The sequence below is a fragment of the Fringilla coelebs genome (genome assembly GCF_963513975.1).
Source record: "Fringilla coelebs genome assembly, chromosome: 6".
NCBI classification, from domain to species: Eukaryota; Metazoa; Chordata; class Aves; order Passeriformes; family Fringillidae; genus Fringilla; species Fringilla coelebs.
Window position 1 is genome coordinate 8,827,334 of NC_140034.1, and position 24,338 is coordinate 8,851,671.

The following is a 24,338-nucleotide window of genomic DNA, read 5'->3' on the forward strand; positions in this document are numbered from 1 at the left end:
AATGACCAAAGAAGACAAATTTTGATAGTGGGAGGGCGGAGAAATGTTAATCTGTCATTGGTATTTCCACAACATTGTTTTTTAGAGCAGAATAGCTCTCAAAAACCTTACCAAAAATATTGTCATGCTGTAAGCAATAGTTGGAGCAATTTGTCATGTTTTGAGCCATTCCTACTGTGAAAGTAGGATGGCCTCGAATGCAACATCCAGAATCACTGCCCCAGCCCCTCCAGGGGCAATTCCTTGATTCAGCCTGTCCGATGTGGAAAGGGATATTGGAGCATCCTCCAATGTACTGTGGTACCTTGTTAGTTATCTGGTATTTTATGGGTGTGTAAGGGAAAATTCTGAGGGCAGAGAAGCAGGGGGGAGCTTGCTGGAAGCACCCCAAGAGGTTTAAAGGAGCCTGGCCCTTCCTAGAGTCTGAAATGCTGGGGCTGCCTAAGCCTCTCATCTATGTGCGGCAGGGTCCCTCTCTTTTGGGGTTGCCCTTTGTCCAGAGAAGGGCACTAATCTGGTGAATTAAAGGGCTGGAGAACAAGTCTTACAAGGAACAGCTAAAGGAGCTGAGGGTGTTTAGCCTGGAAAAAAAAAAAGAAGCTCAAGGGGATCTTTTAATTCTCTAGAACTCCCTGAGAGGAGGGTGTAGCCAGGTGGAGCTCGGTCTCTCTTCTCAGGCAATCAGTGACAGGACCAGAGAATATAGTCTTATGCTGCACCAAGAAAGGTTTAGATTGGACATTAGCAAGATATTCGTCTCAAGGAAGAGTGTTTTGACATTGGAATGGGCTGCCCATTTCAATGGGAGGTGGTGGAGTCACTGTTCCTGGACGTGTTTAAGGAATGACTGGATGTGGCACTTAGTGCCATATCTAGTTGACATACTCGTGTTCGGTTATATGCTGGACTCGATGACCTGTCTTTTCCAACCTAATTGATTCTGTGATTTGTGAAATTGTCCATGCTCGAGGCAGCCGGTTCACAGGCCGAGTCAGGACAGGCCACATCCCGCCCCTCCCGGGGCACAGCGTCCCCAGTGCTCTGGTCCAAGGCCGGGCCGGTGCCAGGGGAAGGGGGAACACCGGGCCGCCCGGGGCCAGGAAACACCGCCCCCGGGGCCTGGGGCCGGGCAGGCGGTGGGCGGAGGGGGCCGGGCTGGCGGGCGCTGCTCTGCCGCGCTGTGGGAGCTCGGAGGGTGGCGAGGCCACGAACCCCGTCCGGGGAGCGGCGCGGAGCGGAGCGGGGCGGCCCCTCGGCACGGGCGGGAAGCGGCGGCGGGACCCGGCGGCCGCTCCGCGGAGGGTGTGAGCGAGCGAGCGCCGCGGAGACGCGTGCGGGACGAGCCCAGCGCGGGCGGCGGGAACGCGGCCCGGGGGTGCGGGGGGAGGCGGCGGCGGAGCGAGGCGAGGCGAGGGGCGGCCTCGCAGGGCGGAGCGGCGGGGAAGGCGAGCCGGCAGCCGGAGCGGGTGTGCGAGCCCCACGGGCCGAGCGCCTACGAGAGGGGGAGGAGGAGCCGCCCCGCCGCCCGGGGATGGTGAGGAGGAGGCGGCGGCTGCCGGGAGCCCAGTGAGGCCTTCGCTCGGCGCCCGCCGCAGAGCCCGCCCGCCTCGCCGGCCGCCCCCTTCCCCCGCTCGCTCGCTGGCTCGCTCCCCCCTTCCCTCCCCTTCCCCTGACTCCCTCCCCGGCTCCCTTCCCCTGCCGCCGCCGCCGCCTCCTCCCCGGGCTCCAGCCATGTAAGTGACCCGCTCCCCGGCAGGGAAGGGCTGGGGGAAGGAAGCGCCGGGGCCGGGGCCTGCTCGGCGCGGCCGCATTGTGCGGGGCCGGGAGGGAAGGGAAGGGCCGGGAAAGGGGGCGGCCGCTCTCCCTTCGCCTTCCCCGGTCGTGGGCTGCCCCGCCGGCCCCTGAGCACGGCCAGGCGGGGTGGGGGGCGAGGAGGCCCAGGCGGCCGCGGCCGGTCGGTCCGACCTGCCGGCGGGCCCGGAGCGGACAGGAAGCTGTTGGCTCCCCGGGGATGCGGTGGGTGAGAGGGCGGCGGGGCGGGGGTCTCCCCTCGGGCCTTCCCCCCGCCCCGGCCCCTGCGCGAGCATCCCCCGGGGAAACGGCGGTGGGGGCGGCTGGGGGGTGGCTTGTGATATTTCTGAAACAGCGGCGAGCAAAGTAGCCGAGGGCCCCCCATTTTCCCACCTCCCCCGCCCCCATTTTCTCCCCTTGTCTTCTGCGGCCGCGTTGTTCAGCCCAGCTCCGCTTTGCGGACCACTGAGTGTTTGCCGACGGGGGTGTGATTCCCTCCGTGGGCAATTCGCGTGTGTAGGTGGCTGTGCAGCGCTTGTGGACTTGATTTTTTTTTTTTTTTTGCAGTCGTGTTTTGCAGAGGTCTAGGGAGCTGTCTGCAGAATCCCCCCCGCCCCCCCAGGTGAAGCAGTTGCCGAAATGTTCTTAGAGACTTGTAGGACTTGTGTCTGTTTCTTTGTAAAACACATAATCGAGCATGTAAACCTTCTGATACTTTCAATTTATTTTACTGACAGGACGCTACTGATGCAGATACAGCTTGCACCTTATTGGTGGTGTGTGTCCCCCCCGCCCCCCCACGGCCACCCCTGTGGGAAATATTTAACTGTTTTGCTTTGTTTTCCTACCTCGTGTAAGAAGCAAATCCATGATTTTCTCTTGTTTGTTTTATTTATACCACAGGAGGCATGTACATTTCAAAATACAGTTATAAAAGGGAGTTACACTTAATGCTCGAGAGTATTTGTTTGCAGGTAAATAAATTTGACATACTGCATGACTAGTAATTACTTTCAGGTAGTAGTTAGTTTCATGGTGACAGCCACCACATTTGTCTGAGTTAGCAGATTTAAAGGCACTGTGGAACTACCTTTGATTTTTTTTTTTAAGTAGTAGGGTTTGTGTTGTGTGTGGTGTTTATTAAACTGTTTTTGGTGTGCAGCAGCGGTAAATCAAATTTAAGAATTGATCCAGTGTCCACAAGTCACTTTCAGCTCCAGTATTCACTTACAGTCTTATAAAAATGTTCTGTAAGTGATTACATTAACAATTAAATAGTCTCACAACTGTCTTGATTTCTTTGGGGACTGAACAAAACTTCAGTTACAAATACTTTAAAATGGAATTTGATTAAATATATGTCAGGTTGGTAGCAAAGTTCTGAGCAGCACAGTTCTTAAATTATATGAGCATAAACTGTAAAAAGACTTGTTCTTGTTCAGGAACATAAAGAAGATTTTGTCTGGGCTGCAGAGGGGCTTGTGAGAAGTCACTTTTCTGCCATCACTCAGTTTTGAAATAGGTGGCTTAGTTTGTCCTATGAAACTGTTGTTGTGTTTGCAGCATGGACAGTTGGATGTCGTAACTGTGGCCCCTCACCTGAACAGCATTAACCTCCTGTCTATTGATCAGAGGCAGGAGAGCACAAATATTTCAAATTACAGTTTTTTAAACCTAGATTAGGCTAATAGATTGGAAAAAAAAAGGGGGGGGGTGTGGCTGTACATATATTTGTTTTCCAGTTGCCATTTTCCCCATAACTTAGTATCTGAGAATCCTTTGTGAACCTTGTGATGTGCTGCACTTGCTGCCATGAAATTCCAGTAGAGATGTGGTGTCATTGGACACACACAGCACATCGGAGCAAATAACTGGTGGCCACACCTAAGTCGTGGCCCACAATGCCTTTTTGTAAGGGAAGCTAAGATGGTGGCACAACCTGGTCCTTCTAAGCTTCCTTGAAAGCTGTCTGCCCAGATTTGGTAACTGGGTCATGGTGCGAAGCTGCTGCAGGCTCAGAGGGCCTTGAGCACATTGGAATCACTGTTGCTCCTGTGAAACAGCCAGGGCAGGATTTGCGTAAGGCAGGAGATGTACTTCGCTGGTCAAAGCCTGGTGGGAACATCTATCTGTACGCTCCACTTGAAACGTTGGCTGGAGCCCAACTTTGTTGTGTCTGTGCTGTTTTGGTGCAGTTGGCTGTCAGCTGGGAGCTTGCCCTGGGAAGAGAGCGTAGGTTGCTCGCGGCATCCCATGTAACGGGCCTGAACGCACCGCCCTGGCCCCGTCCAGCTCCTGTGTACCTCATCTGCTCTCATGACAGTGTCATGTGGCCACAGTAGGCAAACTTGGGCAGCTGGATCCTGTTTTGCCTGGTCCTGTTGCTGTACGTTGTGAGAACATGTAAGGATGTGCAGTACATTTGGGCTCAGAGTGTCCTGGGAGAATCAGGACTGTGCCACACCAGGGCAGTGGGCATCGGTAACTGGTTGTGTGACAAGGCAAAGTGTTAGCCCAGGGGAATGCTTTTTTGTAATCTGCTTTCTGATCTGGGCTAATGAGTGCAGCCCAAACACAGTCTGACGTGCCAGGACTGAGGCTGGTGGGTCAGTCTCCTTTTAGTCCCTTGCTTACTCTACCTCACAAAGATGAGGTGATTACCATGGGTGCTCCTGCATCCCGTAAGCTTAAGCTTCAGCTTAATGGAAGACTTCCTTTTCTTCCTCATCTGCTCTAGGGTGTGAGTGGAAACAAGTACAAAACTTTGCATTGAAAAGAAGACAGGAAGTACAGATTAATATTTCTACTTTCTTAGAGAAAAAAGAAGGTGAGGATAATGTATAGAAGAGAACGAGAGAAGGAGCTCTAACATGACTCTCCCAAATACGTCAAAGGTGGTTCTGCTCCACCTTCTGTTGGATGGTGGGTTTGACTGACTCCTTAAAGCAGGTTTCATTGCTGCAGTGCCTAGAGAAGTGAGTTATCTCATTATTTATGAAGAACTTAATAACCTTTAAGGCATTAATATGTACGCAGAACTGGTGTCACCATGATACAATGCTGATGTCATGCCACCCATGATTTACAGCACTTCAGCTGCGTGAGGACTATTGCAGTGTTAAAAAAAAAGTATTACAGAAATGCATGTTGAAAAACAAGCAAAGAGAAGACTAAGAGAAAGACCAAGTTGTTTAGCTTTTGACAGTATTTAGTCCTGTGCAGACACAGACTGGAGCAGCCAGGTCATACTTACCTCAGATGCCCTCTCTTCGCTGGGAACCATTCCTAGATGGCCATAAATGAGGACTGTAATCATTCCTTTTCTTTTTTTTTCTTTTTCCCCTCCAAGGATTTTATGGAAAAGGAACTTTTTCTGGTTTACACATCTTCAGTAGTACATTGACCTATAGTTAACTTGCTCTTCTATTCCGAGAAATCACTCGTGCTTGCTGTAACTGTCTTCAATAACGTCTCTTACTAAAAGAGGTGTCTTAGGCACAGCTTGAATATGTGTTTTAAAATACAGTAGATAGGGCAGGTTTGCTGCTGCTGGAGCTGTGCCTATGGACATCTTGTTAGATAGTGAGAAGGGATCCCCAGCTCTTCACATTGCAAATTAAAAATAGCTTAAGTTTCTCCATGTGAAGTAAGTACTCTGACATGGCTGACTGAAGGACTGAGGTGGGACCCACGATGCAGGTTGGTGTCAGGAAGTGTTTAATGTTTTTCCACTTGGTTGTGCCATGGCTTCTTTACCAAACTCCACCCCCTTCACCACCCCTCTCCCCTGAAAGGAGTAGGCAGGTAAAGACATATCCCTGAGAGCACAGCTTCCGTAGCAAGTGGGAAATGTTTCTTCGGTAGAAGTGGTAGGGAAAAGGTAATTCAAGCTGCTTGGACACCACAGAGAGTAGAAAAAATAGTCCCTTCTGAACTTTGTATTTCTTTGTTGATATGCTTGTTTTGGCTCTGTTGTCATTCATATTTGGATTATTAAATGACAGTTTAGCTGATGACAAGCAGGAAGCTGCCAAGTTGTAATCCTGACAAGTGTTAATGCAGGAAAACCTGGAGTAAGTTAGCTGCAGATTGGAGAATTCTGGTCCTTCATGCTTTTTTATGTTTTTAATAATAGTATTGCCCTTTCTACAGCCTAGTTTGTCTTGTAGCTTCCGTTTTTATGTATGCTTGTTGGAAAGGATATTGATTGCTCAGTGCCTCTAAATGGCTGAATTCAGGATGCAGAGGTAGGATTGCACAGTCCCTGCACCCTGTATGACACAAAGTTAGAAGCGTTAACTTTCACACCTGGGTGTTGCATTTCCATACACAAGCTGTGATAATCTTGGGGGTTTTGTTCAACACTTCACAAATTGCTCAAGCTTCTAAGTGAGGTCTAGTCTCCTCTTGACATCAGCAAGCAAGTCTAGCTTGCATGGCTATTGTGCATGGCCATTTTGAAAGGAAAAAGCATGCTGTGTTTGTCAGGTTGTATCCTAATTGCTCTGAAGCTCAAGGAGTTTGTTCCAAGGTATCTCTGGCAGCTGTAGATTACCGGTCTCTATTCTGCAGCATACAGTGTTCTCATATTTATTTATGAAATTAGGAATTATTACATGTCACTTGTTCCAGTGTAATTTTTTGTGTATCTTCCCTCCCTCAGGCAAACATCTGTTTCGTGGAGTTGATAATTCTAACTAGTGAGATTGGCAGATTTGTAATTTGGAAAAAAAATCCAAACTCACCTTGTTTCTGGGGAGAACTTCAACATAAACTGTTAACTGGAAAAGCTGAGGAACAGTAACAAACAGTGTAGGTTTGTCGGCAGAGTGTCAGGGGAGTGACCTCCTTTCTCCATCCATTTTTGCTGGCAGTGATGGAACTTGTTCAAATTTGAGCTTTGTGCTTTCAATGCTGCCTGTTTCAGATCACTGTGATGTAGTACAAAGCCCTCTGCCCCTGCTGGGGTTTCAGTTCTAGGTTGGATTCATTTTGACCACCTGTTTTCTTCCATCCAGTGTTGTGTCTTAGTGAGTTATGGGGAATTAGTTGCTTTTTAATCTAGTTTCTGATGGATGGCTATCACCTGCATGCTCTGGGATAATTGATGCACATGTGCCAAATGCACGCAGAGATGGTATATATTTGTCAGGTGGGAATGGGATGTCTCTGTGGTAGGTGAGAGACTCCAGTAAAAGCTGGGTCTTTGGTGGCAGTTTACAAATGCTGCTGGGTTTTGTTTTATTAAACTTGTTGGTTACTGCTGGGAATTTGTCATCAGTTAGTTTTTTTGATCACTCAAATAGTACCAAATTGAATGGCAGCATGGACACTTCAGAGAGCATAGAAAAAATAAAGAAAAACAGGGAATATTTGTACCACAAGGAGAAAAATAATCAGATTCAATTTAGAAAAATAATAAAAGCTAATGCATTTGGGAAGAGATTACATTCAGTGAGGGAGAGAAATGCACAGAATATTTCTGTGGTAGTCAGCCACGAGCAAGGCACATTTTCAATAAGAAATGGCAATCTTGAGCTATTTAGAGAGGGATTTTGTCTCATAAAGCAGAGGGGTAAAAGTCCCAAGTTGTGCTTGGGTATATTTCATTGTGAGAAAGGCAGCAGCAAACTGCAGAACAGTTAAGGAAGAGCAGTAAAATTGATCAGGGTGCTGTAAAGGCTGATTTGGGATAACAGTAAGGTACGTGAGCTTATCTGTGGTTGTTTGTATACCTCTAGGAGAGGTAGAAGTTAGAAATATTGAAGTTAGAGAAGATACTTTTTGGGGAGTCAAGGAGGTCTGAGTGGGATTAAGGAGATGATGCTGAAGGTAGGAAAATCGGAAGCAGGATAGAAATATTTACTGTCAAAGGTTTTTTTCTAAGACACACTATGTGCTGGTTAATAGACTATTATCAGGCTTAAAGAAACCTTCCAGGAAATGTTCTGGAAGTCTTCCTTACCAGGAAACATTGAAAACTGGTTTTTGTGATATTTCAGAATTTTTATTGTTGCAAAGAACTAGGTGGTGTTGCAGAGATGGAGGTCTACTAGGTAAGATCTTGAATCCACCTGTAATTCAGACAGCACTTGGTAGTGAGTCTGCCCATGATCAGCCTACTCAGTGAAGGAGGACTTTAGCAAGCTTGTATTTTGGCACCTGTACCTGCCAAGATAAATTCCTGTGGAGAGCTAAGCCCTTGCTTAAGATTTGTAATAATAATAGAACAGAAAAATCCCAAACCAGCAATGCAGCAATGAAAAGTGCTCCCTGTTGCATACGTTGTTGTACATTTGCGATGTGCTTTGAAATGATGGTGTACTCTTCTTTTGATCCTTTTAGAAATAGTTGGAAAGGAGGAAAACGGAGGAGAAACCCTCGTCCCTCTTGTGGAGCCTTCTGCTAGAGTTCAAGAATTTCAGCTGAGTGATCTTTTGCCATAAACTGGTTTTCAAGAGACATTCCTGCCATTATGAATGAAGTAGCGATAGTGAAGGAAGGCTGGCTTCACAAACGAGGTAAGTGACTCTTCCCTTCTGGACAGTGAAATGACTCCAATCCCTCTCTAATCTGGTGTTTAGCAGCATGTCCTCAAATAATCCATTATTTTCCTGTTCATCCTAGTGGGAAACAGCACATAGGGAGTGTGCCTGACTTTTTTTCAAGCTTTAGAAAATACATGTATAAGGGGTTTTCTTGTGTGTGTGTGTGCATATGTTTACCAAAAATTGGTGTCAACTGCTTTGAAAATGATGATAAAGGTAGCAAGTGAAGGAGATACTACTTAGAGTGCTAGAGTTTAAACTGTAGTAAATAATTTTGGTTTGTATGTAGGTCTGTAGCTTTCCTTTTTATACTAGAAGGGACAATTAAGATGGATATTTTTGAACAGTGAAAGATATGCCTGTATTTTGTGAGCAGTTCTGTGCTCTTGCAGAGACTTGCTAGAAAATGAGTTATTCTCTGTGTGTCTGAACTGCTCTGGGTACCAGTGTCTGGACAGGAAGAATAGCCTCGAGTTTCTGCACTCTGTGCATTTTGGTTGTGCCATGAACGACATTTGATTTTTATAAAAGGTCTTTATTCTTAACAGAGTGGCAAATCTGAAGAGACAGTTGCATGTATGGTTAGGCTTTTTGCCTTCTTTTCTTCCCAAAACATTGGGTTTGGTTTTTTGGGGGAGGTGTTCATTTTCAAGTACCACAGCATTGATCCTATAGGGTATTACCTGTTTCTTTGTACTCTACTATTGTTTCTTGGAAAGGAAAGAGCAGTGTTAGGTACTTTCCATGATAGTGTCATTTTTTTGGACCAAAACCAGAATCTGTGTGCTCCAGCAATAGGGAAACTTACATGGTTCTGCAGACTCAGGATTTTTTCTAGAAGGTTTGCAACAACTTGCCTGAAGGTGCAAAGGTATAACAAAATTATTTATGGAAGAAATTTGAAATGCATTATCATAACCTTGGTAAAGGATGGCGGTTCTTCAACAGCAATAAGAAATATCTAGGAATTTAGAAAACATGTTGATAATGTGTATTTAAGAGCGTGGTAGTGTATATTTCTAATAATTGGATATGCAGTGTAGTTTAGCAGATTGAAGCTTGATGTACAAATGTTTTGTTCAAGTTTTTTTAGGGGGGGTGTGTGGGATTTTTTTTGTTCTGGTTTATTTCAGTTAGAAACACCTTTGTACTCCTTAGCTTAACTAACTCATTCAGTAATTCTGGTGTACCCAAGTTGCTTTGTTCTGACAAAGTATTTGAGAACTATTCTGTGTTTGGATTAAATAGAAGAAAGAAACGCAGAATTATACTCCCCATTCCCATTTATGAATCTAGAAACTCTTCAAATCAGAGATGGTTTTTTTTTGTTTTAAACAAATGTTTTTCAGGCTGAGGGTTTTTAATCATCTGTTGTTGCAATTCTTCCTACATTTACCTGTAATTTTTTAAAAAAATCTGTTATTTTGAGGAGCACTGCACAAAAGTCTGAGGGAGAAACATTTATTTTAAACACTGTGGAAAAGGCATTGTCAGGATGATTCAGAGGCACATGTGTCTGAAACTTTTAAACAATCATGTTGTATTTCAGGTTTGTCTGTGTTTAGTTTTGGGAACTGAATTTTTGTTGTTTCTAGGATTACGATAAAGCTACTTTCAAGAAAGGAGACCTCTGGAGGAGGTCTTAGTAAACGATGCCCAGATCTCCTGATTTTTTTTTGTTGTTGTTTTAAAATTGCCTTAGAGAAACAGATTATTATCTCTGATGGATTGCTGATAATATTATGATGAGATTACGTGCTGAGCATATTCCAATTTTCAAAATGTTACTCTGCATGTTCCGCATATTTGATGCTGCAAATTTGTGCCCAAACTCCTAAACTGTTAAACATACCGTGGCATTTTTTGGATGCCAGGTTTCCTAATCTTTTTAACCTGTTTCCCAGTGTCCTTTTGCCCTCTTGGTATGTGCAGTGACACCTATTTCATTCCAATCCATTGGCTTTGCAACTGTTAATTTGTTGTTGTCCTCATTAGGAGGTTTTTAGAAAGCAATGCTCTATTTTCTCTTCAGCCTGCTGGTGTCAGCCCTGGGAATCTCTTGGTTTTTGTAGCTGTTCAGGGATAGGTTGACAAATTCAGTTCATTTGGCTCTGTCTGTGCTGGGGAGTAACTTATCCACTCTGTGTATGCATGTGTTTTGTTAAGCATTTTTTTTTTTTTAATAATCTACATTTATTACCACACACTATCAGTTTGCTGGCTCTGCTAGATTAAGTGCTTGAACCACAGGATGTTTCCAAAACTGATGCCTGATACGGTGAGCTTCTGAAGTCAAGGCATAAACAATAATTAGTGCAGGGAGGGACTGCTAAAGCGGGGATTTCAGGTACAAGAAACATATATATATGTGTGTGTGTGTATGTGTGTGTGTATAGTATTTTAGATCATTTATAAAACCAAAGGTTGCACTGCATGTGTACATTAAAGATCCTAGGGTTTTCCACATGAAAATATATTAGGTAGTGACTGGCTAAAATCCAGATTGGGCAATGATGTTCTCTCAGCCTAACGTTCCCCATAGCTTTGGTTGGATTTGGTGTCTCTTACAGTTCCTGTCCTGAGCAGTCGAACAGCATGGCTGCGTGCAGTTAAACAGTTGCCACATCTCACCCCAGCAGTGGCTTAATTTTGGTGGTTTTAATGATTTGTGTATGTATAAATCAGGCTGCAAAGTGCTCTGGAGCCCTTCTGGATGGCAGGTGTAAGTAAGCATAAAGCCAGCATTAGCAGGAGCAGGTGTTTCAGCCTGGCAGGGAAAGTAGCAGGGCTTTCTAGAACTGTGTAGTTGTTTTCTTCTGTCAGCATGCTTTACATTTATGTTTTTGTTTCCATGATTAAAAATACAAATGGAGAAATGAAATTAAACATTGCTGCCTGACTGAGAGTTCTTGGCAGTTCTCTAAGTCACTGAAGGAAGCTCCACTTGCAGTAGTGCAGATGTTTGTTTGTGCAGGGGCCAGTTGTGTCCATGACATGTCTAACCTCAAGCAGGCAGAAATAAAAGAATTCATGAATGAACTTTTCCTTCCCCATCCCTTTCTCCATTAGCACTGCTTGGTGCTGTTACTCAAATCCCAGCAGGGGTAGACTCTTGTGACCCCTCTTTTTATACCTGCATGGCTGGACTGTTCCAGCACACAGGTGGGAGGTGTGAAGGAGCTCAGGCTTGTGTTTGTGCATCCAGCCTATGCATGTACATCCAGGGTGTGCAGTCCCTGCTTGTGTGATGCTGAAGGTTTTGTTTAGTGGGAAAGGATGGGGGAAATGGTTCGATGCAGAGGTGCTATAATTGTGATTGAATATGAGGATAGAAGGAGAAAATTATCTGCCCAAATTGCTGCTTGTTGAGCTCTGAGATTATAGGTTTTCTGAATGTATGTCATGAGGATCCTTAATTTTGGTTGTGTGTGGGGGACTTTTTGGAGAACAGAGGTGTACCCAAGTGTATTTTACTTGCTTTACAGATCCATTTTAAAGATCTCATTGGATTTCTTACATCTCTCTGCTCTGGTCCCTGTTTATAAAGGTCCTTCTATTGTTTTCAGTCTTCATCCTGTTTTTTTTTTTTTTTTTTTAAAGTCTTTCTGCATGGCTAACAAAGAAGGGATTGTGTGTTTTGATACTCTGTCATCTCTGTCCTTCCTAGTATGTCCGGTTTTCTTATTAGGGCATAAACTTGTATGAAAAAAAGGAGTCTTTTGGAGGCAGGGAAAGAGGAGGAGGGAAAAATACACACTGACATTTGAAAAAGGAAATTGAAAAATCTCCATTTCTCAGTCTGAGAAATCTGAAGCAATTATAAGGAGCTGGAGAGACCTGTGTATTCATCCATTAATATTTAGCAGGAAATGCAGAGCTGTTTTGTTTTTAAATAGCACATTAACACCACATAGTAATTTTAACCATGAAAACCATAACATGTCCTCCAAATGCCAATTTTTATGGACTTCAGGCAGGTAAAACTATTTGACTGATGGAGTCTGTAGCTTACAAGCTGATCAAATCTAATAGAGGCCCTAAAATGAGAAGTAATACATAGGATACCTACTCCACTTCTGGATATAATACCTTTTTTTTCTTTTGGTTAAAGAATTATTTCTGTAATGAATGGAGTGATACAGACAGCCTAATAAATAACAAGTGGCCTGTTGTGATTTTTTCTTGCTATAACTTCATTGCATAAAGTAGATGCAAGATCCATATGTAAACCAGGACTAAAATGCTGATTGTTGCTCTTTTAACTTTCCCTAGCAGAATAGCACAGATGGTGAACTTTACCTTTGTTATTTGGAGCTCAGGTTCATACTTTCAGTATTCTGTTAGTGTGAATCAAAAGAGGATTTTACAAGACATGACCAGATATATGTTTAAGCCAGGGAGTCTCTGGTGTTGCTGTTTTTCTTCACCTCTTCTTTCTTCTCTCTTTTCTGTTCTCACCATGTTCCCCACCTTTTTTTCTGTGTGTGTGTATGTGTGTTTTATTTTGGGGTGTTTTTTGCTCTTACCTTGGCTTCTGTGTGTCCCTGGGAGGTAGTGATGCACTGTCTTGGTGACCTGTGTAGTCAGAACCTTTGAGGTTCAGATTAGTTCAAGGATCGTCTGCCCTTTATGGTATTTCAAAGAATGGCTGTGGCACTTGATGCAAAGGATCCTAAGAGTCATCTGAATTCTGACGATGCCAGCTACAGAGGGCACAGCTGCTTCAGAGGAAAAAGCTGGGGGGAATGGAAAGGTAAGAAACAAGATAGGGGCTGAACAAAAAACGGAGTGGGGCTGAACAAAGAATGGAGTGGGGAAATTGTGACAGAGGAAAAGAAGCTGATGCTGTTTCTTGAACCGAAGGGTTGGGTTTATAGGGAAATCTCTTGCTCTTCTTGTTGGAAACAAAAGATAAGCTGTGTCAGTTTGTGGTTTTCCTTGTGTGTCTCTTTTTCAACACAAGGGGCAATAGTTTTGCAATTCTAGCTCTTGGTTGCTTTCATTTTGCTTGTCCTGTTCTGGGAAAAGGGGATTGGGGAGGAACCAGGAAATTGTCAACTAATAAATCTGACCTTGGTGGTAGGCAAGATGCTAGAGACATTAAGAAAGGATGAGATCACAAAACATCTGGAGAAATATGAGCTGATAATGGCTAGTCAGCTAGACTTTTGGAGGGTAATCTCATCTGATGGAATTATTTGTGGAGAGATCATAGGAAACAGGCTGGGTCCGCTGTACTGTAAAAAGTTTGCTCTTTGGATGACAGGGGAAGTCAGAAACTGAGAATCAGCTGGTGCAGTGTAACTGTACAGTACTTCATCTTTGAACGAGCTGGTGTAGCCTAGAAATGGCTTATCTTCCTTTCACAGAGCAGACTACTTGTCTTGGAGTGTTTCTGTTACTTTCCAGCAACCTTTCAGAAAACTGTCTTCCAGAACATTTTTGCATTAAACCCATTCTTTATTCTACAGCTTCACATTTTTGAAGGGTGACATCCAAATGTTTCTTTCTTCAGTAAAAGTTACTTCCAAAAAGTCTTTATTCTAACATTTTCACAAAACACTTTCAGTTCTTTAGAGAAGTGATGCTGGGTTAGATGTGTTTTTCATTGATTGTTAACTGACTGGAGCTTACTTGGAAGTGAGACTGAGCACTCTCTCTTTGAATGGCAAAGAGGAAGAGCTGGGATGTTGATGCCCGGCTTATTTATGTCAGTCCTGGAAGTTTACTTTCGTATTCTGTTTTATTGCACATCAGAAGCAGAACAAACTAGGTCTCAAGTTTATCTCTAAAAGTGGGGTAGCGTCATAGATTAATGTTACTTGTTATTAAAAGGGATTTGAGAATAAGGGATCTAGGACGTTGCAAGCCCTGTAAAAGCAAGCCTGGGAATGCTTGATACAGTGGATCATGCAGAAAGTGCCTGTATTGGCTTTGATTTTCTTTTTCATGGTTACTTCCTTTTCAAAACGGGAAAGGTAGGCCTCTGAAAAAGAAAAAAAAGCTCTCCATGTTTTCTGTTCTTTTTTTCTCTCAGTAGGCTTATTGAGAAGTCATCAGGTTTGGATGTAGGAAGAAAGAAGTACTGAGTGAGTATGCTATTTTGAGGTAAAGAGAGAGCAAGAGAATAAAGCTTGCTCCTTCCTGCAGAGGTGGTTTTAGGCAAGGTGCTGTGCCATGCATTTAAAATTTGGCGCCTCGTCCTTGCTTGGAAATGTCTTCCCCTGCAGCCCCTGTGTGGATGCCAGAAGGTTCCTTCCCTTCCAGCTGGTGCTGCTGCCACTGTGTAAGCACTGTCAGTTGCACTCCTTGTCTGTGCCTGTGCCTTCCCCTGCCCAAACTTGCTCCTGGTTATCCCTCGTAGCCTGAGATTCTGCCATCTGAAAAAGCTGGTGAGGACTTTGATGCTCTTAGAGCAGTACATGGTGACATGCGGTGTCTCTCCTTTCATACACTTTCTGTGCCACTAATAATTCTCTTAAAAATTGGAGTGGTGGTTGGTGTCAGATTCATTTGGGAAACAGACCTTGATATCTATTGGGAGGGAAAAAGGGATTTGTTTAATAGCTCAACATTTAATTTTAATGTATTTTAAAAGAGAGAGCGTTGTAAAAGCCAAATACTTGTCAGCTGTTTGGGGTTTTCCCCATTTTACATATTGGAGTAGATGATTTACAAAGAAAAAAAATAGTTAAGCCTTATTTAAAAGTCGTCTCTCATGGGGGAAGACAGAGGAGGGATTATTATTTTCAAATGCATTATGTTGTAGGTACAATGTGCTTCTTAAAGGGGGAACAAAAACCAGGAAACTATGTGAGGAAAGAGGAAGAAAAAGAATGGAGAAAGAAAAGCACCATATTAGGTGTGAAGTAGTGTGTTTTTGTGAGAAATATTTACTGCAGCTGAAAGGGGGAAATAATGAAGACTGACTTTGAGTGCAGTTGTTAAGCATGCTACAGACCTCTGGGGTTATTCTCCCACCTCTTCAAGTTGAGCCAAAAATGTGAAAAAGATAGCTGGTTAAATAACATTGTGAAATTTGTCAGTTTATTCAAAAGTGCATGGTCATATTTGAGGACAGCTGAGGTAAACAATCATCACAGACTGTGGGCAAGTCAGTTACTGTTTCCCCTGAGCCTCTTGGGTAAGTTGGGAGAGCATGTTTTGAAGTGCTGTCCAAAACCCAGGCCTTTGGTGAACTGCATGTAGAAATACACTTTGGAGTCAGTGGTTCTGTGCATGGTGCAGTGGTATTTCATGCTCTTAATGAGACTGAGTGCAGTATCTGGGTAATTTATGGGGCTGTCAAATCAGTCTCTGCCTGGGCTTACTAATGGTCTCCTAATGAGAACCACAGGATAAGCATGCCAGAAAAGTGGGCTTTGTGTTGGTGGGGAACCACAGCCTTCACAGGAGATACCTGTTTTGGGAGGGAGCCTGGTCCAGCCTTGGAATGGTTGGGGTTGGAAGAGACCTTTGAAGATCATCTAGTCCAACTCCTGTGTCATAGGCTGGCACACCTTGCACTAACTAGACCATGTTGCTCAAAGCCCTATCCAAGCTGGCCTTGGACAGTTCTAGGGATGGGACATCCACAGCTTCACTGGGCTGCCTGTGCCCGTGCCTCACCACCTTCAGAGTGAAGAATTTCTTCGTTAAATATTATGTAGTCTAAATCTACTCTCCTATATTTTAGAACCATAACCTGTCACAATAAAAAAAAAGCCTCTCAGTTTTTCTTAAAAGTCCTCAGTATGTATAAAAAGTGAGCAGTAAGGTCTCTCCAGAGAATCCTCTTTTCAGGCTGAACAGCCCCAAACTCTCAGCCTGTCTTCATAGGAGAGGTCTTCAAGACAAGCATTATTTGCTGATGGAGACTCAAGAGGTTGACACTGGTGTGCCTTGAAGTGAACTTCAGATACTGATGGAGGTCAGGCTGCTTACAGCAATTGCTATTAATTCTCAAAATTTAAGTGCAGCCCTTATGTTTATGTTGGCTTTATAAATCCGTTCCCACCTTTAGAAGTCACAAGATTTTGTAAGTTTTGCCTGTTTTTTTTCCTGAAGCAGAGCAGCTTGCTAGTCCTCATGATGTTGAGAAAAATTGGAGAAGATAACCAGAGCCTGCTTCATGGTTTAGACTAAGCAGAACAAAAAGGGCTGTTTAATTATTTGTCAGGAAAAAAGCTCAAAAAATAGAGGTTTTGAAATAATTTCTATATGTGTTTTTGTTTTTCTGGTCTCATAGCCTTAGCAGCATTAGTACCCTGCTATTTCTACAATTGTATCAGAGGGTCTAGGGATCACAGAGCATATCCTGATTACACCTCAGAAAGCAGGCAATATGAAAAAATAAATTTCTGATTACTTGCAAGATGCTTGACAGGTCTAATTATTAATAGAAACAAAGAAATGAAACTGTATTTGAACTGCTTTTTTGTTTATCAAATTCCTAAAATAAATCTTAAGATTCAAGGTAAAAAATACTTAGTTAAAATTTTGCTGTATCTTCCTGTACAAGCCTTTGTATGTGCCATATTACAAATGACAATATACTGCTGCTTTGTGCAGAGTGGAAATATTTGCACTGAGTAGGGTTTATGCGCAGAATTACAAGACTGTGCACAATTCTGTGTATTTTTGGTTTTATGCTTACATTGGAGCTTCTCAGTTGGAGTATTAGTAAATAGATGGACCCTTGAACAACCTGTTAAGCAGCTCAAAATCCATTGCCAGGCCTTTGCAGAGTGGGAATACAGCTTTTTATTTGATGGTTGCTTTTCAGGGGCTTCCAGGCATGGATTGTCTGGACTGGTGTTTTTACATGTCATATGTATCCTTGTGCCTGTCTGTGGTCAATAAACCATCTATAAGTAGCAATCATTTAAGTAACTTAAAGTGTTTTCTTTGTAATGTAGATTTTTCTTTGTCTTGTTTTATTATTTTTAACTTTTGATCATGCAGTCTCCTTGCCTTCTTATGCTTATTAGTAGAATGAAAATTTGGGAACGCCATGGAATAATTCAAGACTCAAATGTGTAGTTGCATAGATTTAGCTGTATTAAATGTTTATTATTCTACTGGAAGTTTATGCATGGAGCAGTCTAGAATCCAGTTGTGATTATTTGTGGTGACAATGCTGGTTGTAGGATTTCGAAGTAGTTTTCTAGGTGGACTTTGATTTCTGGGCAGAGAATATGAGTCCTATGCCAGTATAAATTCACTGATGAAGTAATTTTTTGGGAAGTTGTCTTCGTGCTGCTGGGACACTGTATCGGGAAGACCATCTGAAGATCATAATGGGTTTTTTTCCATAATTTTTTAAAAAAAGAAATCCTGCCTTTTTATATGGGTTGTTACTAGAAAAATGGTTTATCTGCTTTAGTCATAGAATGGTTTGAGTTGGAATGGACCTTTAGAGATCATATAATTCAACCCCCCCCTGCCACGGACAGGGACACCTTCCAGTAGATCAGGTTGCTCAAAGCCTCATACAAACTGGTCTTGAATACTTCTAGGGATGGGATACTCACAGCTCCTCTGGGCAGCTTGTTCTAGTGCCTCACCACCCTCAGCCTAAGGAATTTCTAACCTCATCTAATCTAAATCTTTTCTCTTAGTTTGAAACCATTCTCTGTTGTCCTGTCACTGTCTGCCTGTGTAATAAGTCACTCTCTCTTTAATCTCTCTTAAAGAGTGAAATTGGTGACTCTAATACAGTCTTTGGTGTTATTTTTCAAACAGTGAAAGAGTAGTATACTATTTGACCTTTTCAGTTTGAAGTTTTCTTTGTATCAGGCTTAGCTGTAAATCTGGTCTCCTTTTCTGATATAGGTATATTTTTACTCTAGGAGGAACATTTGAAAGGTATATAACTGATGTGTCTCCTGATGTAGAAGTCAAAGTTGCCTTATCACTTGCATGATAAGAAAAGCATTTATTCTAAATAAGAATTAGGCAAAAATTGCATTTTCATTTGTGGAAAACCACTGCAAACTTGCTGGCAAACAACCTCCAGCTGACTTGCAGTATCTCTACATTGCCTATTGAACACTTGTGACAGCTTGTTCCTGTTGTTTCTGCTGAAGTTTAGCCTGTAAAGTCAAGATATCTTGATCTGAGAGATGGGAAGATGGTTAAATTACATCATCATGGAAGAATAGCAGCATACTTAGCTTTAAAGCCATTCACGACTACATTGGCACCCCTTTGTTATACAGTGTAGCTGAAAACGAACTGCAGCAATAATGAACCAATCCATCTAAATCACAGCAGCTGAACAACTGACTGTTCTATCTCAAAATGCAAATGCTTTGTGCAGAATGGATTTAATTGTAAATGTTTGCTTAGTAGGGAATATGAGCCTTTTAGTTTGTGACAATAATTGTGAATACAAAGACCCACAGAATTTTAGGGTTTACATAGCTTGTCCCTGTTCTCATAACAATATTTCAAAGTCACTTTTTTAAAATGTACCATTTGGCTTTTTTCTAGCCAGTGAATAGAACTCTAAATGCCCAATCTCCAAGTGGTGTTTTGGAAACTGAAGGATAAATTTAGCTCTATGTACTTTGATCAGGCAGAATTTTCTGTTATATTTCTTTCAAATCTCTGTTAGAGCTTTTATGTAGCTTCAGATAATAAGAGGGAAAAAATGCTGACTTTCAGAGCTTGAATTTGTTTTGCTGTGCAGAAATGCCAAGTGTAACTTAGAGTATTAAGCATTTTCTTTGAGATTCTAGTAAGGTGCCTCTCAAACAATTAAAAGGTTACTGTGTGGAATTTCTTTTGTAGTCAAACTAACAAGCAAAACCCCTCTGTATTAAAATCTTCATTCTTTGTTAAATTCCTGAAGCCTGACCGCTTGAGTGCAGCTGAAGAGGGTGAATCTCTCTCATTGATTTGAATGAATTAAAATAAAAGCAGCATTGTCATTTTGGGAAAGGAAAAAGCTTACTGAGCTTCATCAAAAAAAGCAAGAAAGCAGGAATACCTGCCTCCAGGCTGTTCTTAGGTATCTGTGTAAGGAAAAACAGATATAACTTGGAAAACAGACACACACCAAATATGCCTGTTTATGCTTCTGTTGGCATTTTGTGTGTTCTTTAATAGCCTTCACATGTGGATTAGTCCTTCTGAAAAAAAGAGGCAACCAAGCCCCCTGAAGAATAGGCCTTTGTGACACTGGAGAAGTTTACTGTGCCAAAGTTATGGTAAGAATTTGTAAATTTTGGCTGCTGAAGTACTTCCTTCCCCTGCTATGTTTTTATGTTGGAAACTTGTAAGTGTGGAATAGAGGGTGATTTTTGGTTTGAGTTGGGTTTTTTTTTTGTTTTGTTTTTTTTTTTTTTTGTTTTGTTTTTTTTTGTTGGTTTTTTGTTTGTTTGTTTGTTTTGTTTTTTTTTTTAATTTTTTTTTAATGACAATGCAAACATTCATTTCACAAACTAAACCACCCGTTCACATGACACTGCTGCTGTATATAAACACCCTGTTGATCTTGTTCTGCAGAAGTGTTTGTTGGGCTTCCTGAGTCATACAGAAATGCTCCATTGCTCCTCTTGGTGCTGTGCTCTGCTGTGGACTTGGCCTGTATCTGCTCAGATTTAACTTCCAAATTTATATCCCTGAAAGACATATTTTTACTTGGAACAGGGCCCTCAAAGTTGGAATGTTTTCCTGTGCCCCATTTTCTCTCTGTCTTTAAAATTTTTCATTCTGCTATCTCAGGAGCAGGTTTTGTCTTAGTTAACCTATTGGGAAGATGTTTGGTGCTTCATAGTTGCAAACCTCTCTTCCTCTTATATGTGATATTGTTTCTTCACACAGATCTTAGTTTATGGCAGGCAATAATTCAGGCTGAAATAGCTGTGCAGAACACACAGGCCCAAGAGGGTGCTGCTGGCTGCACTGCAGGTGAGCCTTCCTGGCAGCCTAGGATGCGGTGCAACACAGTTGACTTCACAGGGGTTCTCTGGAGCAACCAAGGGCAGAATTAGAGTCCAGAGCTAGACTGTCATAGTGACAAAATATTTAGAAAACATTTTCTTGCTTGAAACAAAAGCTTGGATTGTGCAACACAAAGTACTGTCCCAGTGTAATAAACGATGCTGTGTATTTTTAAATGGTTCTGTGTGTTCCCTGACTGTCAGCTCTTGCCAGATTCAGCGTGTTCAGGTAAAATGAGGCATTTTTTCTCCAGACTGTTGCTTTTACAAGCTGGGTTAATTGTCACCCTTTATGCAGTGGGGTTGCAAAGATGTGGCAGCCAAATGTGACCTCACATTTTGAACACAGTGGGACATCCCTGTTAAAGACAGATGCAGTGGAGCAGTGTCTTCCCTTCAGCCATAGTGGCAGAGCTGCATTAAGAACAGTTGCTTAAAACTTATACCTTGTAATTGGCCTGGACTGATCTGATTTCTTGTGTGCTCTGTGACTAGACTTGGTGATTGCTTTTATTGGGTTAGAATGTGCTGTTCTTGCTGCAGTAGGAACTTTTTGTTCTGTAGGTGTTTCATCCTTCCATAATAACTCATGTAACTTTCTTTTTGTTAATGCCTGAGGTTTTGTGATGCCCCAGTCTTACCAATATCTATACTCTGACTTCACTCTGACAACAGAAGCCACAGGTCTAGAGTGTCTGTAGAAGATTGTTCATTGGGAATAATATAAAATTATTTTAAGATGAGCAAACCTATTAGAACAGAATAAAGACTGCTAGCCAGCCATGTGCAGTTCAGTTCAGCACACTGAACCATTTGGAATTAATGCATATTTTTCCCAGTCTAGTCTGTGTTTCCTGGGTAATATCAGTTGTAATATCAGTTGGGTAATATCAGTTGTAATTTCAGGGAGAGCATGATTTTACATGTATCCTGCCTTCTATGTTTAGAGCAGCAGGTGGCCAGATTTCTTTCTGAAAAATAGTGACTTGTCTCAGCTCTAAGCAGATCAGCTGCAGAGACTTTCTTAATCTTCTAAGTTCCTGTAGTTGTTGGACTGTACTGTTATTCCTGAAAATGGAAAACAGAAGCAAAACATGGAGGGGAGAATATACTTTTCTAAGGTTTGCGTCATCTTGCATCTTTGTATGCTTGGCATGTAACCGTGTCCCATTCAGAGTGCTGCTCTGAACAGAGCAGAGCTCGTTCTTTAGGCTGCTGCTTTGTCCCTGCCACTAGTTCCTCTGTTGCATTGAGCTACAAAACCAGCTGCTTTTGCTTTTTATACCTATTTGTACCATCTCTAATTTGCTATTAAGATGTTAACTTCTGCCTCCCCTTAGCCTAGCATGTGTCTATACTGAGACTACAACGTAGAGGCAGGCAGGCAGTTTTTCGTGCTTTCTCTTGTGCTGCCCTTTCACACTTGGGAAATGGTCCCTGTAAACAGCTGCAGTGCTGCTTTATTATCCTCTTCAAAAGCTCTGGCTCCTTGTGTTGCTTATAAAAGGCCCCAATGAACTTGTAATGTGTGTGTACTGAGACTGCTGTTCCCAGCAATGCCCAGTATCGGTCCCCCTTTTTGTGTGTGTCTGTGTCTGGCTTTCCATTGTCCTTGTCCTGTGACAGTCAGCTCCCAGAACAGGGACTGTCTCGTTGTTCCATGTGTACAGCAGGTGGCTCAGATCCAGATGTGTATCTGAAGTTGCTGTGTATTGCAGTAACACAAATCATTATGTTACAGAAAAGCTGCATCTAAAATAGGGGAAAAAATTCAGATACACTGTAATAAGTTTTATGTACTTTTAAGGGTTGGGGTTTGGGGTTTTTTTTTTTTTTATTAACCCTCTAACATGTTACTGGTAGGATTATGCAAAAAATGGATATTTTAAGAAATGTTTTAAGAAACATTTCCTATGGCCAAAGGAAAGCTTTCTTCTTGGGAGCTGCTCCAGGCTACTAGCAATGGGCTACTTCATAACAGCTCTTGTTGGTTTCTTGGAGAGGTTTGTTTATTCCTGTGAATAGAGTGGGTGTGCTTATGGCAAAACCTCATGTTTCTGGAGACTTTCCTCTTTTCAGGCATTATTTTAGAAATGGAATGACACACAACAGGATGTGTGGTTGTAGATACATGTTCACGCTTCAGGGCCCATGCATACCTTTGTGACCATGTACAATCCTGTGCTTTTTCTCCCAACATTCATGTGGTGAAATAAACCATGGAGGAACAGTGGATTCATTTCTCCTTTTTATGCCCAGAACATACAGAGAATGTATTGATACTTGTCTTTCTGTTGACTCTTTAAATGCTCAGACCAGTTATTGGAGGTAAGGAGATAAAAATGAGGGCACATGCCCATGCAGATTTGAGATTTTATTCCTCAAATTTGATTTGAAAATTGCAGTTCGATAAAATGGCATTTGTTCTATTTCTTGTATTTGTATGGTTTTTAATTCTGAATTACCTACATACAGTATTAGTGTTAGGAATTGTCTTGCAGCATTCTGAGTGGCCCCACTTTGGGAAGGGTGATCAGACCAGATCATCTCAAATGGCTCTTTTTAACATAAAGTATTCTGTGGTTCTTGACTGGTTTAATACTGGGATATATTGGGGAATCTCATGCAAAACCCACCTTGATTTTGAAGGAGAATAATGTTATATGTAGAGGTGTTTGGCTTTATTTTTCATATTCCCTGTGATGGCCATCAAAGGGAAAATAAATAGCAGTTCCTCAGTTGTCAGCAGGCCTTTTCATTTTTCAGTGTTGGCTGGTCTGTTCATATACAGAAATTTGAATTTTTCAAGGGAAAGGTTCAAAACTTGGAATAAACAAGCTGTGCTTATTTACTGCTTTTTGTAAGTGTTCTGGGTCTGAATGCAAAAGTTACTTTTTGCTTTAATTGATAGAATGTCTAGTTTACTAAGATTGCTATGTAGCTGTGAAGCTGCTGGAAGTTTTGCTTTCATTTGTTTATTTGGCTCTTGTTGCTGTGAGGCTTGCTGTCAGAAAGTAGAAATGTTTCTAACCTCATCCCAGCCTTTCTCCTTCACTTTTTTATAGTCCTGGTATAAAAGAAAGGGGAGAAATTTGGGTGTAGCAGGATGTGTGGTAGAACTAGCTCTGTTCTTTCTGGGCACCTTCAAGCAGGGCTTCTATTTTGTCACTGACAGGAATTAAATTAGGTGCCTGATGGTGCTGCCTTCAGAAGAAGCTAGTTGGCTACAGCTCCTTCAGACTCTGTGGCAGAGGAGGTGTGATTTAGATGCATGTTGTGTTGCTGGTGGCTGGAGTTAACAGCTACAGCCTGTTGTGAAAGTTGAGACCTGGGCCATGAGGTCCAGCTTATCAGCAGCAATTGATAGAATAGTCCATGGATACCAGAGGTGACCTGGAAGTTCATCATGGCTGATCTGGTGTCCTCAGCTACCTCAGCCTCACAAATTTCTTCCTTTGACCAAATCAGTGTAGTGACTGTGTCATTCATCAAGACCTGTTCTTGATGGTTTAGTAGCAGTCTTGTCATTTTTTGGCCATTGAGCTGAGCAGTCACCTTTTGGAGTCAGATTCGATAAACCCGCTGATCCATAGTGTGATGGATCTCTGCTGTTTGTTCCAGGGTAATAGTCACCTCCAACAGTTGACATTAAATGCTGCTTTATGAATGCCCTTAAGTTGTAGGTTATTTCATAACAGGTTCTCTGGATGGTTGCAACTAGAGTCCCAGAGGACAGAGTAAATTTTGGACCTGATGTGCTGTTTCACTTAGAAAAGAGAGCCTTTGAGGGCACGGTTGAAGCCTGGCTCAGCCAGGAATGGGAAACCTTGAGTAGTTTGCAGCCTCTGGAATTTGTTTTATCTGAGACAGTATTGTGTGAAATCTGGAGCCAAGGTCTCCATATGAAACTACATTAGGCCTGTGTTTGGATCTGTGTATGAAATGAGATAGCTGTAGTACCTAAGGGACTTTTTTTATTTCTTATTGTTGTATAACCTAAACTATCTAGAGCGGGGAGATTCTTGAAGGATGCATGTCTAATACCAGCTTC

At 42.4% G+C, this 24,338-nt stretch overlaps 1 protein-coding gene across 4 annotated transcripts in view; it reads left to right on the plus strand.

Moving 5' to 3' along the window:
* The first annotated feature begins 1,170 nt into the window (after positions 1 to 1,170).
* AKT1 (AKT serine/threonine kinase 1) overlaps positions 1,171 to 24,338 on the plus strand; it is a 78,876-nt gene continuing 55,708 nt past the window's right edge. The window contains exons 1-3 of one of the 4 annotated variants that reach the window (XM_084208546.1): positions 1,178 to 1,304; positions 2,695 to 2,765; positions 8,137 to 8,312. In XM_084208546.1, coding sequence (XP_084064672.1) covers positions 8,267 to 8,312 — 46 coding nt within the window. In that variant the 5' untranslated portion in view covers positions 1,178 to 1,304; positions 2,695 to 2,765; positions 8,137 to 8,266. Of the gene's footprint in view, positions 1,305 to 1,382; positions 1,734 to 2,694; positions 2,766 to 6,503; positions 6,604 to 8,136; positions 8,313 to 24,338 lie in introns of those variants that run through there. The other 3 variants (XM_084208547.1, XM_084208545.1, XM_084208548.1) reach the window with 3 other exon arrangements.